We start from the raw sequence: 14,715 nt of genomic DNA on the forward strand, positions 1-14,715 counted from the left end.
CAAAAAACCTCGAGATTCAAGGATTGCTGCAGGCCCCCAGAGCAGTGCCCTCGTAACTTTGGGGTATTTGGGCCCCACCCTTGGGCTCCCATCATAGGGTACCACCATCACTTGTACGAACTATGCTCTCCCCCCAATGATCTCTCCTAAGTTTGGCCAGCCAACAGTTTTTAAGAGGAAGATGACACGTCAAAAGGTTTGTGCACGACATACAACTGACTGTGGATGGTAAACGATCGTCATGGCTAACTTCGGCCATTTCTAAAAGTAAGGAAAAAAAAAAAGAGGAAGAAGAAAGAAATGCTTCGATTATATTGTAAGACATGAATACAGCATCCAAACTGACGTAAGGTTTTGGGCATGTAGCTGTGCACTACCATGTCATTATCCTGTCACTTAAAGGGATACGCTTGAGCTGCGAAAAAAAATGAGTGGGAGTCAGGTGGGGAGGGGGGAAAGAAGACGAAGAGCACACTGGATGGATACAGACTACAGTAGCTCGTTTTAATGGTCCATCTTTCTTACCTTCCTTGAAGCTGCTCTCAAACATGTCCTTTCTGCCCACGTAATACTTGTAGGTAACCAGCTGGGATATACTGAAGCGGTCCTTAAGAGGGGAGCTCTCGATGGCACGAATCAGGGGCTTACAAAGCGGCAACTTGTTGATCTGAGGTAAAGCAATGACAAAATGTAACATCATCATGCCAGTATTTCACATTTTTTCCTTCCAAGTCATTAATTCATTCATTCATTTATTCACCAATTCACTAACTCATTCACTTATTAATTCATTCATTGATTCACTCATTGATTCACTTATTCATTCATTCGTTCATCCATCCATTCATTCACTCATTCATTGATTCATTCATTCACATAAAAATGCATTAATCCTTCTTTGTTCAGTTCCTCAATGATATAAGTACAACTTAAGGCATTGATTTACTTAAACATTCATTTATCTATCATCCTTCTATTCCATCCAAGCCACTCACACATCAATTACTCCATTCATCCTTGAATTCTTTCATCCATCAGTCCATTCCTCTGTCCATACTTTAATCCATTCACTCATTTACCTACCAATTTCTCTATTTTCCATACAGTTTTAAAGCAATCTACTCATAAACCTATCTTTCCATCTTTTTATACTTGAATGTGAGGAGTTAGAAAATGCATCAATAGGTCAATCAATTCAGAAACAGACACAGACAGACACACATACACACACATACACACACATACACACACCAAATTTCTGATTCAGATCAGTAACTGTTGGTATAACATGCATTTCTAAGCACAATTTCATGAAAAATTCTATCCTTCACAAAAAATACTGAATAAAATCTGTTGGAACCAAAACAGCATTGAAGAAAGAGACTTCACGCTACGCTTCCGTAAGAATAGGTCAAAAATCGATCACTCTCACGATAACAATGTGGGAAAAGTGAACGAGGGATATCCCCTTGTTCAATGTCCTCTTAAAAAGCACATAATGATAGTTTACACATGGATCCATCCATCTACCTGCAGTGGGTAATTCATCTTTACAAGTACTAAAGACAACATGAATAATGACTGCAGAAATGAACGAACGGCTACCACACGGGCTCTCTAGTATTAAACAGGTTACCTTGGGGTGGGGGCGTTCATACACCACAACAAGCTAAACCTACGAGAGAAGTATCTGTCAGCAAGATGCAATCGATGAGCCAGAAGCCTGTCGAGGCCAATGTTGTCGCAAGATCGGTCTACGAGGGGAAGGTTGATTTCTTTCCAGGGCACCCGATAAATCCTCCTCAACCCCCATCCCGCCTCCCCCCTTACTCCCACAGGCCCCCTGGACTGACCCAAAAGGACACACCCCTCAACTTAAAGTTGTGATTGCCTTCCTCTGCATTTACTAAACCTTCCACCGAAATAAAGGCTCTTAACAAATAAGATATGGAAATGTTATCAAACTTGGGGCAAACATAGAAAAATGATTAAGTTACAGAATTTTTCAGTTCCATAACTTAATCATGTAATAACAAAGTTATGGAAGTTTTCACCACATAGAGACACTGGTTACAACTGCATATCATCTCTGGGTGACGAGACCTCATATCTAAATTGGCATATATCTAAAAAACAAAACAAAAACAAAAACAAAGACAACAACTTCTAAACTTATTATCGAATATCAAATATAATGATATGAGTTAAAAAATGATACAATCATTAATATAATTGAAAGCAATTTCTTTCATAGTATTTGACATTAACACTGATGTATTCTGTGAAAAAGTTGCAGAAATGAAAAAAGTTTTTTTTTTTCAGTCTCTTGAAATTCATGAGTTTTGAGATAGAATGTATGAGGTCTTGTCACCCTTTGGATGATATGCAAATTAGCTGAGGTGATGGCATCACTTCGTACACAAAAATATCATAAAAAAAAAACTATGTTACTATTCAGTAGTCCCATTTCCTCCTTTAAGTCATCATTTCTCAGTTTAGATAATGCAACAACATCAAACATTTGATGCCATGGAAATGCATTTTTGGGTTAATCAATCTTATGTCAAACAAGGAAACAGTTTTGCTTGAGGTGGGGCTTCAGGTTTCAAACTTCGTTTGATGATAATTTTTTGAGATAACAAGAAACCTCTTATGAAATATGAAATCTGAGCATATAATTCTGAAAGGAGTTCAAAGTTTATTTGACAAAAATTAGTTTTGAAATACCTGAGATATCCAAAAACAAAGCAATCCTGATAAAAGGTGGGACCCACCTTTTAGTAGGATTGCCGGGTTTTACTTTGTTTTTGGATATGGTTTCCAATTATCTCGCAAATTGTTAAAAGCTGAATCCTCACCTCAACCAATACTATACCATCCCTTTAAGGTTAATTAGTGAGCTTTGCGAGGCTATGATGGAAACTTTTAACCAGTCAATGTGTCTGATTTTACTCCACTAATTATAGCAAATGATGTTTTATAACGGCACTTTAAACTGACCTAAAATCATTTTCACCCCACGTCCCGTATGTATTAGCCGACAAGCCTTCGGAATGTGGCTGCTTCCTTGAGGATAACTGATGTTACTAATGCATGCAGGTTGGCGGGTGTGGGTCGGTAGTCATGGGCCATTATGCATGCAGAGCGATCGTATCTGGGTGCAACGACATTTCTAGAGGTGGTTCACTTCACTCTATCGAGCGTGGGGTAATTAAAGATTCAGTGAGATGCATATGGCTCATAAACCATCACTTTTACTGGGTTGCCAACCCCTATATAGATCGAAAAAGAATTATAATCACATTTTGAAGGCAAAATCCTATTTTGGTTGAACATGGGAAACTTGCACATATCAATCATACTTAATAAACTACAGAAGAACTTTTTCTTCATTTCAAGGATGTGTTTTCATTTGATGAAGAAAACATATAAAATATATACACATATGAGTAGGCAGCTCTGCTATTATGATATACATGTAATATACAAACACTGTTTGCAATATCAGCCATTTACAAGTACATGTATTGTCATGACATCATGGCATACAAGATTTGATATGGAAGTCAAGCCTGCAATTCAGGGGCAGATCCAGGAATTCCATAAGGGGGGGGGGGGGGGGCACAAACAATATTTCTGGTGCTACTTCTGGGTTTCACCTCATTTTTTCTTTTTATTTCTTTTGTTTTAACAACAAATAAAGAGGGTGCGCACGCCATGGGCGTAAATCCCGGGGGGGATGGGGGGGATATATCCCCCCCTGAAATGGAGGAGGGGGGGATGGCCTGTACAATCATCCCCCCCTGAATTTTGAAGAAAAAAAAATGGAGGAAGCAGAAATGTGATTGTATCAATTTTGGCATATTGCATGACGTTTGTACGCCGGCCTTCAGACAGGTAACAGAGCTGAACAGTATTCTATCTTGTAGGAAATCATATGCATAATTTTCTCAAGCGCTCGCTCGCTTCGCTCGCTCGCGGACATGGACATACACTGTAAGGTATGGCTCAGACGTTGACAACGTCAAATAGTGTAGGCCTACATGTACATGTAAACATGCTAAGACGAGAGTAACTTGGGACCATCTGCAAAATATGTACGAAAACAAACAAACAAACAATAACAAAACTATATTGCCATAATAATTATTGAACCCCCTCCATTTCCTGAATCATTCATGAGGAACGACAGTGACTGATAATTCAGTCAAGATACATCTATGGGTATACCCAGGGAAGATCAGGGGCGTCGAAAATATCTCGGGGGGGGGGGGGGCAAAGGGCATTTATCCCGCCCCTACGAAAGTGTTTAGGCAGGCAAATCATTTATCCCCCAAGCAATTTCCGAGATGAGGACAAATTTCGAACTTTCTTAATGGAATTCTTGTCCAAATACTGCCAGAACTATGCACCAAATCGTTGAATTGCAATCATAAACATGCAAAAGCTCCGCTATACTGGATCCCTTTCGATAAGTACACTGTTGAGATTGACGTATATTTCCCTAATTTGTCAAAGAGTGTGCAGCATATCTTTCACGTAACAAAAGGTCCCTCATATGCAGAGGCGTCGATGGGGGGGGGGGGGGGGATGGTTCCCCCATAAAAGTGGGACAAACCAAATCGCAAAAATATAGCTAAAAACAGCAGTTTTTGGGGCGTAAAATGTCAAAATTTTAAAGCTCGCTCGCTCCGCTCGCTCGCATTTAAGCGCTAAGCCATTCCCCTGATGTTGCTACCAGTGATTGACAGCAGTTGCGCCCGGTGCGCCCCCCCCCCTAATCTCCAAAGCAAAAAAAAAAAATATAGCTACAAATGGCAGTTTGGGGGACTGTAAGATGTCAAAATTTTTCAAGCTCGCTCGCTTCGCACACTCGCATTTAATCATTATGCCATTCTCATGATGTTGCTGCCATAAATTGCCAGCAGTTTTCGCCCGATGCTCCCCCTTAATTTCCAAAGCTAAATATAAAGCTACAAACGGCAGTTTTGGGACTGTAATAAGTCGAAATTTTGAAGCTCGCTCACTCCGCTCGCTCGGATTTAATCATGATGCCATTCTCATGATGTTGCTGCCAGTAATTGCCAGCAGTTTTCGCCCGGTGCTCCCCCCTTAATCTCCACAGCGAAAAACATAGCTACAAACGGCAGTTTTGGGACTGTAAGATGTCAAAATTTTGAAGCTCGCTTCACTCACTCGCATTTAATTATTATGCCATTCTCCTGATGTTGCTGCCAGTTATTGCCAGCAGTTTTCGCCCGGTGCTCCCCCCCCCCTTAATTTCCAAAGCGAAAAATATAGCTACAAACGGCAGTTTTGGGACTGTAATAAGTCAAAATTTTGAAGCTCGCTCGCTTCGCTCGCTCGCATTTAATCATTATGCCATTCTCCTGATGTTGCTGCCAGTTATTGCCAGCAGTTTTCGCCCGGTGCTCCCCCTTAATTTCCAAAGCTAAAAATAAAGCTACAAACGGCAGTTTTGGGACTGTAATAAGTCGAAATTTTGAAGCTCGCTCGCTCCGCTCGCTCGGATTTAATCATGATGCCATTCTCCTGATGTTGCTGCCAGTAATTGCCAGCAGTTTTCGCCCAGTGTGCCTCCCCTTAATTTCCAAAGCGAAAAAATACAGCCACAAACGACATTTTCTGGGATTGCAAAATGTCAAAATTTTGAATCTCGCTTCACTCACTCGCATTTAATCATTATGCCATTCTCCTGATGTTGCTGCCAGTTATTGCCAGCAGTTTTCGCCCGGTGCTCCCCCCTTAATCTCCACAGCGAAAAACATAGCTACAAAAATTTTCAAGCTCGCTCGCTTCGCACACTCGCATTTAATCATTATGCCATTCTCATGATGTTGCTGCCAGTAATTGCCAGCAGTTTTCGCCCGGTGCTCCCCCCTTAATCTCCACAGCGAAAAACATAGCTACAAACGGCAGTTTTGGGACTGTAAGATGTCAAAATTTTGAAGCTCGCTTCACTCACTCGCATTTAATCATTATGCCATTCTCCTGATGTTGCTGCCAGTTATTGCCAGCAGTTTTCGCCCGGTGCTCCCCCCCCTTAATTTCCAAAGCGAAAAATATAGCTACAAACGGCAGTTTTGGGACTGTAATAAGTCAAAATTTTGAAGCTCGCTCGCTTCGCTCGCTCGCATTTAATCATTATGCCATTCTCCTGATGTTGCTGCCAGTTATTGCCAGCAGTTTTCGCCCGGTGCTCCCCCTTAATTTCCAAAGCGAAAAATATAGCTACAAACGGCAGTTTTGGGACTGTAATAAGTCAAAGTTTTGAAGCTCGCTCGCTCGCATTTAATCATTATGCCATTCTCCTGATGTTGCTGCCAGTAATTGCCAGCAGTTTTCGCCCGGTGCTCCCCCTTAATTTCCAAAGCGACAAAATACAGCCACAAACGACAGTTTTGGGGACTGTAAAATGTCAAAATTTTCAAGCTCTCTCGCTTCGCTCGCTCGCATTTAATCGTTATGCCATTCTCCTGATGTTGCTGCCAGTACGAACTGCCAGCAGTTGCGCCCTGTGCGCCCCCTTAATTTCCAAAGCGAAAAAATACAGCAGAAAACGGCAGTTTTTTTTTTTGACTGTAAAATGCCAAAATTTTCAAGCTCACTCGCTCCACTCGCTCGCATTTTATTGTTATGCCATTCTCTTGATGTTGCTGTCAGTAATTGCCAGCAGTTGCCCACCCGGTGCCCCCCCCCCCTCCTTAATTTCCAAAGCTAAAAATAAAGCTACAAACGGCAGTTTTGGGACTGTAATAAGTCAAAAATTTTGAAGCTCGCTCGCTCCGCTCACTCGCTCAATCATTATGCCATTCTCCTGATGTTGCTGCCAGTAATTGCCAGCAGTTTTCGCCCGGTGCTCCCCCTTAATCTCCACAGCGAAAAACATAGCTGCAAACGGCAGTTTTGGGACTGTAAGATGTCGAAATTTTGAAGCTCGCTTCACTCACTCGCATTTAATCATTATGCCATTCTCCTGATGTTGCTGCCAGTTATTGCCAGCAGTTTTCGCCCGGTGCTCCCCCCCCTTAATTTCCAAAGCGAAAAATATAGCTACAAACGGCAGTTTTGGGACTGTAATAAGTCAAAATTTTGAAGCTCGCTCGCTTCGCTCGCTCGCATTTAATCATTATGCTATTCTCATGATGTTGCTGCCAGTTATTGCCAGCAGTTTTCGCCCGGTGCTCCCCCCTTAATTTCCAAAGCGAAAAATATAGCTACAAACGGCAGTTTTGGGACTGTAATAAGTCAAAATTTTCAAGCTCGCTCGCTTCGCTCGCTCGCATTTAATCATTATGCCATTCTCCTGATGTTGCTGCCAGTAATTGCCAGCAGTTTTCGCCCTGTGCTCCCCCTTAATTTCCAAAGCGACCAAATACAGCCACAAACGACAGTTTGGGGGACTGTATAATGTCAAAATTTTCAAGCTCACTCGCTTCGCTCGCTCGCATTTAATCGTTATGCCATTCTCCTGATGTTGCTGCCAGTACAAACTGCCAGCAGTTGCGCCCTGTGCGCCCCCTTAATATCCAAAGCAAAAAAATACAGCCCAAAACGGCAGTGTTTTACTGTAAAATGCCAAAATTTTCAAGCTCGCTCGCTTCGCTCGCTCGCATTTTATTGTTATGCCATTCTCTTGATGTTGCTGTCAGTAATTGCCAGCAGTTTCACCCGGTGCCCCCCCCTTAATTTCCAAAGCTAAAAATAAAGCTACAAACGGCAGTTTTGGGACTGTAATAAGTCAAAAATTTTGAAGCTCGCTCGCTCCGCTCACTCGCTCAATCATTATGCCATTCTCCTGATGTTGCTGCCAGTAATTGCCAGCAGTTTTCGCCCGGTGTGCCTCCCCTTAATTTCCAAAGCGAAAAAATGCAGCTACAAACGACTTTGACTGGGATTGCAAAATGTCAAAATTTTAAGGCTCGCTTGCTCCGCTTGCTCGCATTTAATCGCTATGGCATTCTCCTGATGTTGCTGCCAGTGATTGACAGCAGTTGTGCCCGGTGCGTCCCCTTTAATTTCCAAAGCGAAAAATATAACTACAAATGGCAGTTTTGGGGACTGTAAGATGTCAAAATTTTCAAGCTCGCTCGCTTCGCACACTCGCATTTAATCATTATGCCATTCTCATGATGTTGCTGCCAGTAATTGCCACCAGTTTTCGCCCGGTGCTCCCCCTTAATTTCCAAAGCTAAAAATAAAGCTACAAACGGCAGTTTTGGGACTGTAAAATGTCAAAATTTTCAAGCTCACTCGCTTCGCTCGCTCGCATTTAATCGTTATGCCATTCTCCTGATGTTGCTGCCAGTACGAACTGCCAGCAGTTGCGCCCTGTGCGCCCCCCTTAATTTCCAAAGCGAAAAACATACAGCCCGAAACGGCAGTTTTTTTTTTTTTACTGTAAAATGTCAAAATTTTCAAGCTCGCTCGCTTCGCTCGCTCGCATTTAATTGTTATGCCATTCTCTTGATGTTGCTGTCAGTAGTAATTGCCAGCAGTTTCACCTGGTGCCCCCCCCCTTAATTTCCAAAGCGGACAAAATACAGTCACAAACTGCAGTTTTGGGACTGTAAAATGTCACAATTTTCAAGCTCGCTTGTAACAGTTTGTCAGAAATATATCACTCTCCTCCCACTTTATATTTCATGCAAAAGAGTGAGACATCCGATCCCTGTAAAGTGTGTGTGTGTGTGTGTGTGTGTGTGTGGGGGGGGGGGGGTTACCAAGCTTCTCTCACCCCCCGTCCCCCTCAAGGCTGCGCCGGTTCGGTTATGGGCTTGTAATCGTGGTGATGGTGACTATCGCCGATCATCCCCCCCACTCCTCAGTATGGATTTACGCCGTTGGCGCACGCCCAGTGCGCCCCCCTCTGGATACTGTAAAAGTAGAAATTTTTGCACATTTCACACAACCAGAAGCTAGCGCGAAACTAAAAGCACGCAAATATTTTTGCGTGCCATATGTTCCAGTAGTTGATGTCCTGATTCCGCGGAATCAAAAACACACGAAACTCTTCTTTTCCGCCCAGGCGCGAAAATATCCACTTTTACAGTACGCCACTGCAATTTATAACATCATGTTTGATAGACAGCATTTGTATCCCCTAGCGATGATTAGTCACAAATGCACTGTAAAATTACTACAAAGGCTGGAGCATGAATGCATATCCGTACGTTTACTGTTTTAACCTTCGAGATACGGTAGTGGTCGAAGGAAAGTTTGAGATAAACAATGTTCAATGTTTTATTAGCAATGAGGTGAATAAGATATATTGATGTATAAACATGGACTTCCTTCCTCATAGGTCTAACGACAAAGTCAGATTTTTGTTTTGATCCAAACCCAAGAATATATGGCACTAGATATGTTCACACTGAGCTAGCTTTAAACTTCACATTAATTTGAAGCTTGCTAGCTTTGATGATAGAGGAACCACAGGGGAATTTTACTTCAAGTTTATAGGAAGGGTGTAAATGCTCTTGCAGTTTGTTAACTTTTGAGTTATCATTGATGCTATTAACCATGAGATAGTTTCTTTAAGTTAACTTCTGGATAGCTTGATGATAAGAACACTTGCTAATGAGAAACACTGTGTGAACAGGCTTGTGTTTACCTGAACAATTTTACTATTTAGTAATGTAAGTTAACTGTGTGAACGCAGCTATTATCGACAGATGTTTGAGGAGTTCATCTGGGTTTGTGTGAACTTAGGGACTGGACCAGTGCAATTGTTCTTGGCATTGGGTAAGTATTTTCAATCCCCTTGAGTTGGTAAACCTTTCTAAGAGGGACTACCCCTGAAGTATTACTTGGTGTTGTTTGCTTTACCGACACTGAGAATATGGTGACCCTCAAAGTTAAGGAGGCACTTGTTATTCCCCCAGAGAACAATGGAAGAAGACCTACTGTATCATCAGGAAATTGAATTTTTAGTATCGTATGTATGACCTCATCATCCCCTGTTTACACAGGAGGCTGGCGAGCCGGAAATGGTTGCATTATTCTCTTCATTTTCCTGACCTGAAAAATATATTTTGCTTGAACCCACCAGTGTTGATGTTGAACACCTCTCCCATCAGAATGAAATTAACAGCAATGTCACTGACTGATACAATAATTTTACTTTGGGAAAGTCTTTCCTCTGTTTCAAGGAAAGGGGGAATGTAATCATGGTCTGTAGATCTAGCTCCTAACCCATCGAGTCCTAAACCCCACATTTCTGTGGACACTGTAATTAAAGCTAAGATATAGTTCTCAGAAGAGCTCAAGATTCATCATCCGCCATTTAGAACTTACTTGTAATATACTGTATACGCCATATATTTCGCGAGTCTAAATTTTCGCGAATTGGGACTTCCCGACAATTTTGTGAGTGGTTAAATTCGCGATCATGGAGTCCTGTACTGAAAAGAGAAATGTATACGCGTACGTCTTATTCATATCGGCATTGGAGTCAATATTTTTGCGTGTTTTTAATTTCGCGAATAGCAGCTGACTCGCAAAATTTGCGAAAATAAAAACCTCGCGAAATATTCGGCGTATACAGTATCGGAAGGCTCTACCAAGAAACTTGTCTGGCTGATGTGATTTGCCGGGATAATGAGTTGTTTTGGAGTATTTTGAGATCAAAAGTGTGAAATAAAAGTCTGTGTTCACAACTTTTATTCCTGAAGCGCCCTCCCTGTTCAGTAGTAGTTATATACATGTAGAATGCTAATAGTATGTGATGATCGAATTGGGCAATAGCAGTAGCAGTAATTTGAATTGCATGCAGCTAACTACAATGTACATGTAGCTGCATGCAATTCATTCTCCTGTGATGGATATTTACTGCTATGGCCCGATATACTGCAATTAATGTAGTTTGAAAGATTACATCATGTAGCAGCTACGATCAGGTATGCTCTGACATTGCATTTATTCTGGCGTATCTTTTTTGGTAATATACTGCCACAACAGGATACTAGACTGCTGTCGTGTTATCACATCACTATTTCACACACTTCTTATGCATTTGTCTTCATTTTAGAGCAAAAAATCAACAGTTTCTGCAGTCAAATGGAAACTGTGTTTTAACTTTAAAACACAAATGCAGCGGTAGGGAAAGAGATACACTTGTACGATGCAAGGGCTGTTGAATGGGTGGCTCTGTGGGATGGATCTCAAGAAGTCATGGGTTTTCTTATGTGTTTCATTCTTATTTTTTCAAATCTTTTTAGTCATTTTTTTTTTTCACAGACCCCAAAAGTGCCCCATCCCCCTCCCAGCCCTGGACCCTGGTTTCCCAGCCATGAGATGCCATGCTAGAGTAAAGAAGATCACAACCCTCTTCCTACGCACAGGGTCTGCCATCCTGGAGCTGCTTCCTTAACCTCACTCAATCAGCAATCTGTCGGATCTACCTTTCTCCACTGACGTCCATTCATTTAAGGCATTCACCTCTCCACGATCAGCTTAGGTGGACTGACCAGACAGAAGTGTATGAGATCTCATTTCACGAAGCAACAGGTTCTAGCGATGGTTCTACAGGCATACAATTGTACATCAAAATTTTTGGAGTGCTGTTGTGTTGCTTAACCCGTTGAGGACGAGTCCCAAGTATACTTGGGCAGGTGTCTATGGGAAATGCGTGTTGTAGCAAAATCGGTCCGTCCTCAACGGGTTAACAAAACAGCATGCAGACAATGTGAATGTGCTTTGAAGCATCACAATTTGGATAAATCTGAAAGGCAAGCAGACTCGAGCCATTTTCCTTTTCCCTTCTCGGGTAATAATTATGGTAGGAACCATCTAAATTGGGACTCATATAAAAAGGATCATTGCTTTAATGTGACTGAGACCCCATTTACAGTGCGAGGCTTGGCCGCGGCCAAGCCGCAGCCGAGCCCGCCTTCATTTCAGTGTAAACGCGCAAAAGGCCAAATGCGGGGCCAAAATTAGCCGTGGCTGAGCCCGGCCTTTTCTCAGTGTAAATGCAAACTGGGCCAAATGCGCGGCCAATTTTAGTCTGGCTTCCAAACCCTCTGCCCGTACTATTTCGCTATTCAGAAGATTAACCCCCTCAACGTCGAAAACTAGTATAGTTTAAGGTGGTTTTGCCCTGCAAAGGATATTTTTCCTTTGGCAAAAGCCTTTGCCCGAACGGCAACTTCGTCGCCACAGAATCCAGTTGGCAAATGGTCTGAGGACCAGACTATACCAAATTGCGTTTGTTTACTAGCAGAGCGCCACTACGACAAAATATTGAAAGGTTTGAATTAAAAGCGCGGCCGAGCCCGGCAGTGTAAACGGACAAAAATTGAGGCTGGGCTCGGCCGCGGCTCGGCCCAGCCCCGCACTGTAAACAGGGTCAATGTCAAGGCAACATTTCTAAGGCATGTTATATTGACTGCTGTATATGGGGGAAGTCATTGTTTTAAAGAGGCATATTTTCATATTAAAAGACATTCACAGAAAATAGAAACTTTTAATAAAACTTGTTTGACTTTGGATAAAAAATTGTATAAATATACATCAAAACATAGTGATATGTGTAACACAAGAAAATGCAATATGAAGCAGGGCCGGCAGAGCATTTTCAAAAGTTGGGGGGGGGGGGCACTTCTGGGTTTCATGAGCTAACAAGCAAAAAAAAAAAACCAACAACTCATTTTCAGCTCATCTTTCTCCTTCCACTTCCGGGTTTTTTCAGCTGACAAGCAAAAAACAACAAAAAAAAAACCCACAAAAAAAAGGGGTCTTCAGCGCAAAAGCGTAATGCTGGCGCGCTCACACTTCAAGATCTCTAGATATTTCTTTTTAGTGCCACTTACGTACTTCCGGGTTAAAAAAAATGTGTGTGTGTGTGTGGGGGGGGGGGGGGGGGGGTCCAAAGTGATGACACCTTATGTATTCTTTTGTATGGTGCACAAAAAGTGGGGGGTCTGAGCAACCCCCCCCCCCTCCGTTTCGCCGGCCATGTGAAGATATATCAAGTAGCTTAGGATTTATTGATAAACACATTACATAATCCCATCAACATTCCTGACCTTGTTTGAGCAGTAGAAAAATTTCAAACTTTCTTCTTTTTCAGCTACAACATAACGCCTTTCACATTTATCACCTCTGTAAATGCCAAACCCCCATGAAGATCTGACTACAGGTACTACAAAGACAAGACCCTTGATTTGAATATTCTAGTAATTGGATGGCAAAAACGTCAAAGCCAGACTTCGCTCTTCTTACATCGCCAGCCCCTCCCCCATCCTGCCTACTCCTTCTTTCACTCAAAAATGTTCCTGGATGAAATTTACCAGCGGGAAATCCCCCAATAATTGGCGACAGGAAATTTGATTAGGAAGGCGTTGTGTACCTTTACCCTACACTGACTGAAGTTTGGCAGCTCCAGGGGCCAGGACAGAGAAAACTTTGCACAGATGCCACAAACACAAGGACTGCTTCATACTGAGCAAGAGAATATAAACCTGTCTTGCGCATATACCTGGTTATTCAAAATAGGTTGCTGCCAAAAAACGAAAAACACACACATGACACAAATGCACATACTCAAAATCACACAGTCTGCAAAGAGCAAATAACAGAAGAAAATATAAATATATGATATCAGAAGAAGATAGAGATGAAAATGGACAAGAAAAATAAGAAAGTAGGTGAGAAGCAGCATAACCCCCCCCCCTGAAAAAAAGCAAAAGAAAAGTTAAGGCATTAAAAAAATGATAAGAAAGAGATAAAGAAAGAATGACCTTGTGCTAAGGCATTTTCCATACTGCATTGTGAAATGACAAGGAAATAAAAAGACAGAATGGACAAAATGGGCTGTGGTAGTAGTGCATGGCTGTTCAGCATTACGTCTCAAATTTATCATTTACAAGGGAAACCTTACTCCACTATAAACTTGATTTTAGTTAAGAGTACAGTCATACAGAGAGAATAGGGCATGTTTTACCACATCAAACAAACAATCACACAAATCTGGTTTTAAAGTTTCACTTTTATTTAGTAGATTTGGCAAGATTACTATTCTATTCAAATTATAGAAGGTAATAGGGACCACGTTGCCTCATAATCTTTCCATGACTGTCTTACATCAAAATATCATATTTTCTGTAAGGATTACAGTAAGTAAATCCTTTCCCTACACAGACATCATTGCTTACTCATATTATATGACCCAAAAAAAAAAAAAAAAAAAAAACCCAACAAATGTTTTTTCTTCCTGAATAAGTTTTTCAATTTTAAATCTAGTCAAGATTTCTGTGTCTATGCAATGCGGGAGATTTGTTAAGCCATCACATCTTACTGTCCGATACTTGCATTTTAAATGACTCTGCTCTAGTACCCTGTTGCATGGAAACATGCGAACAATTTAAAATTCCATAACTTTCATCTCTTTTCAAAACAAAGGCCACCAGGCTGCCCACTAAGACGACAAAAGGACCAAATTCAAGTAGATCTGAGATTACCATCACAGGAGGCAGAACGCCAGGCCCATGAAAGGGATAAAGGGAGGAGGATTACTTCTAGGAGAGCAAAGGGACATCCGGTCTGTGCACCTAAGACAAGTTAGTCAAATCATCTCTTAATTGAGTTCACTGAAACTTTGTAACTATTTTGTGTGTTTGATCCTTGTATATTTCCTCGTATTAACTTGGACCCTGGGTGGTGTGCCCCTTTAAGCTCTGTCTTCGCCAAGTT

The 14,715-nt window shown here is 41.7% G+C and overlaps 1 protein-coding gene across 1 annotated transcript in view; it reads right to left on the reverse strand.

Annotated features, from left to right (window-relative positions):
• Nucleotides 1–14,715, reverse strand: part of LOC140244169 (PCI domain-containing protein 2-like) — a 57,765-nt gene that overhangs the window by 17,213 nt on the left and 25,837 nt on the right. Inside the window, exon 9 of the mRNA XM_072323798.1 lies at nt 526–667. Within this exon, the coding sequence (XP_072179899.1) occupies nt 526–667 (142 nt within the window). The remainder of the gene's footprint in view (nt 1–525; nt 668–14,715) is intronic.

Source organism: Diadema setosum, chromosome 21 (genome assembly GCF_964275005.1).
Source record: "Diadema setosum chromosome 21, eeDiaSeto1, whole genome shotgun sequence".
Taxonomy (NCBI): Eukaryota; Metazoa; Echinodermata; class Echinoidea; order Diadematoida; family Diadematidae; genus Diadema; species Diadema setosum.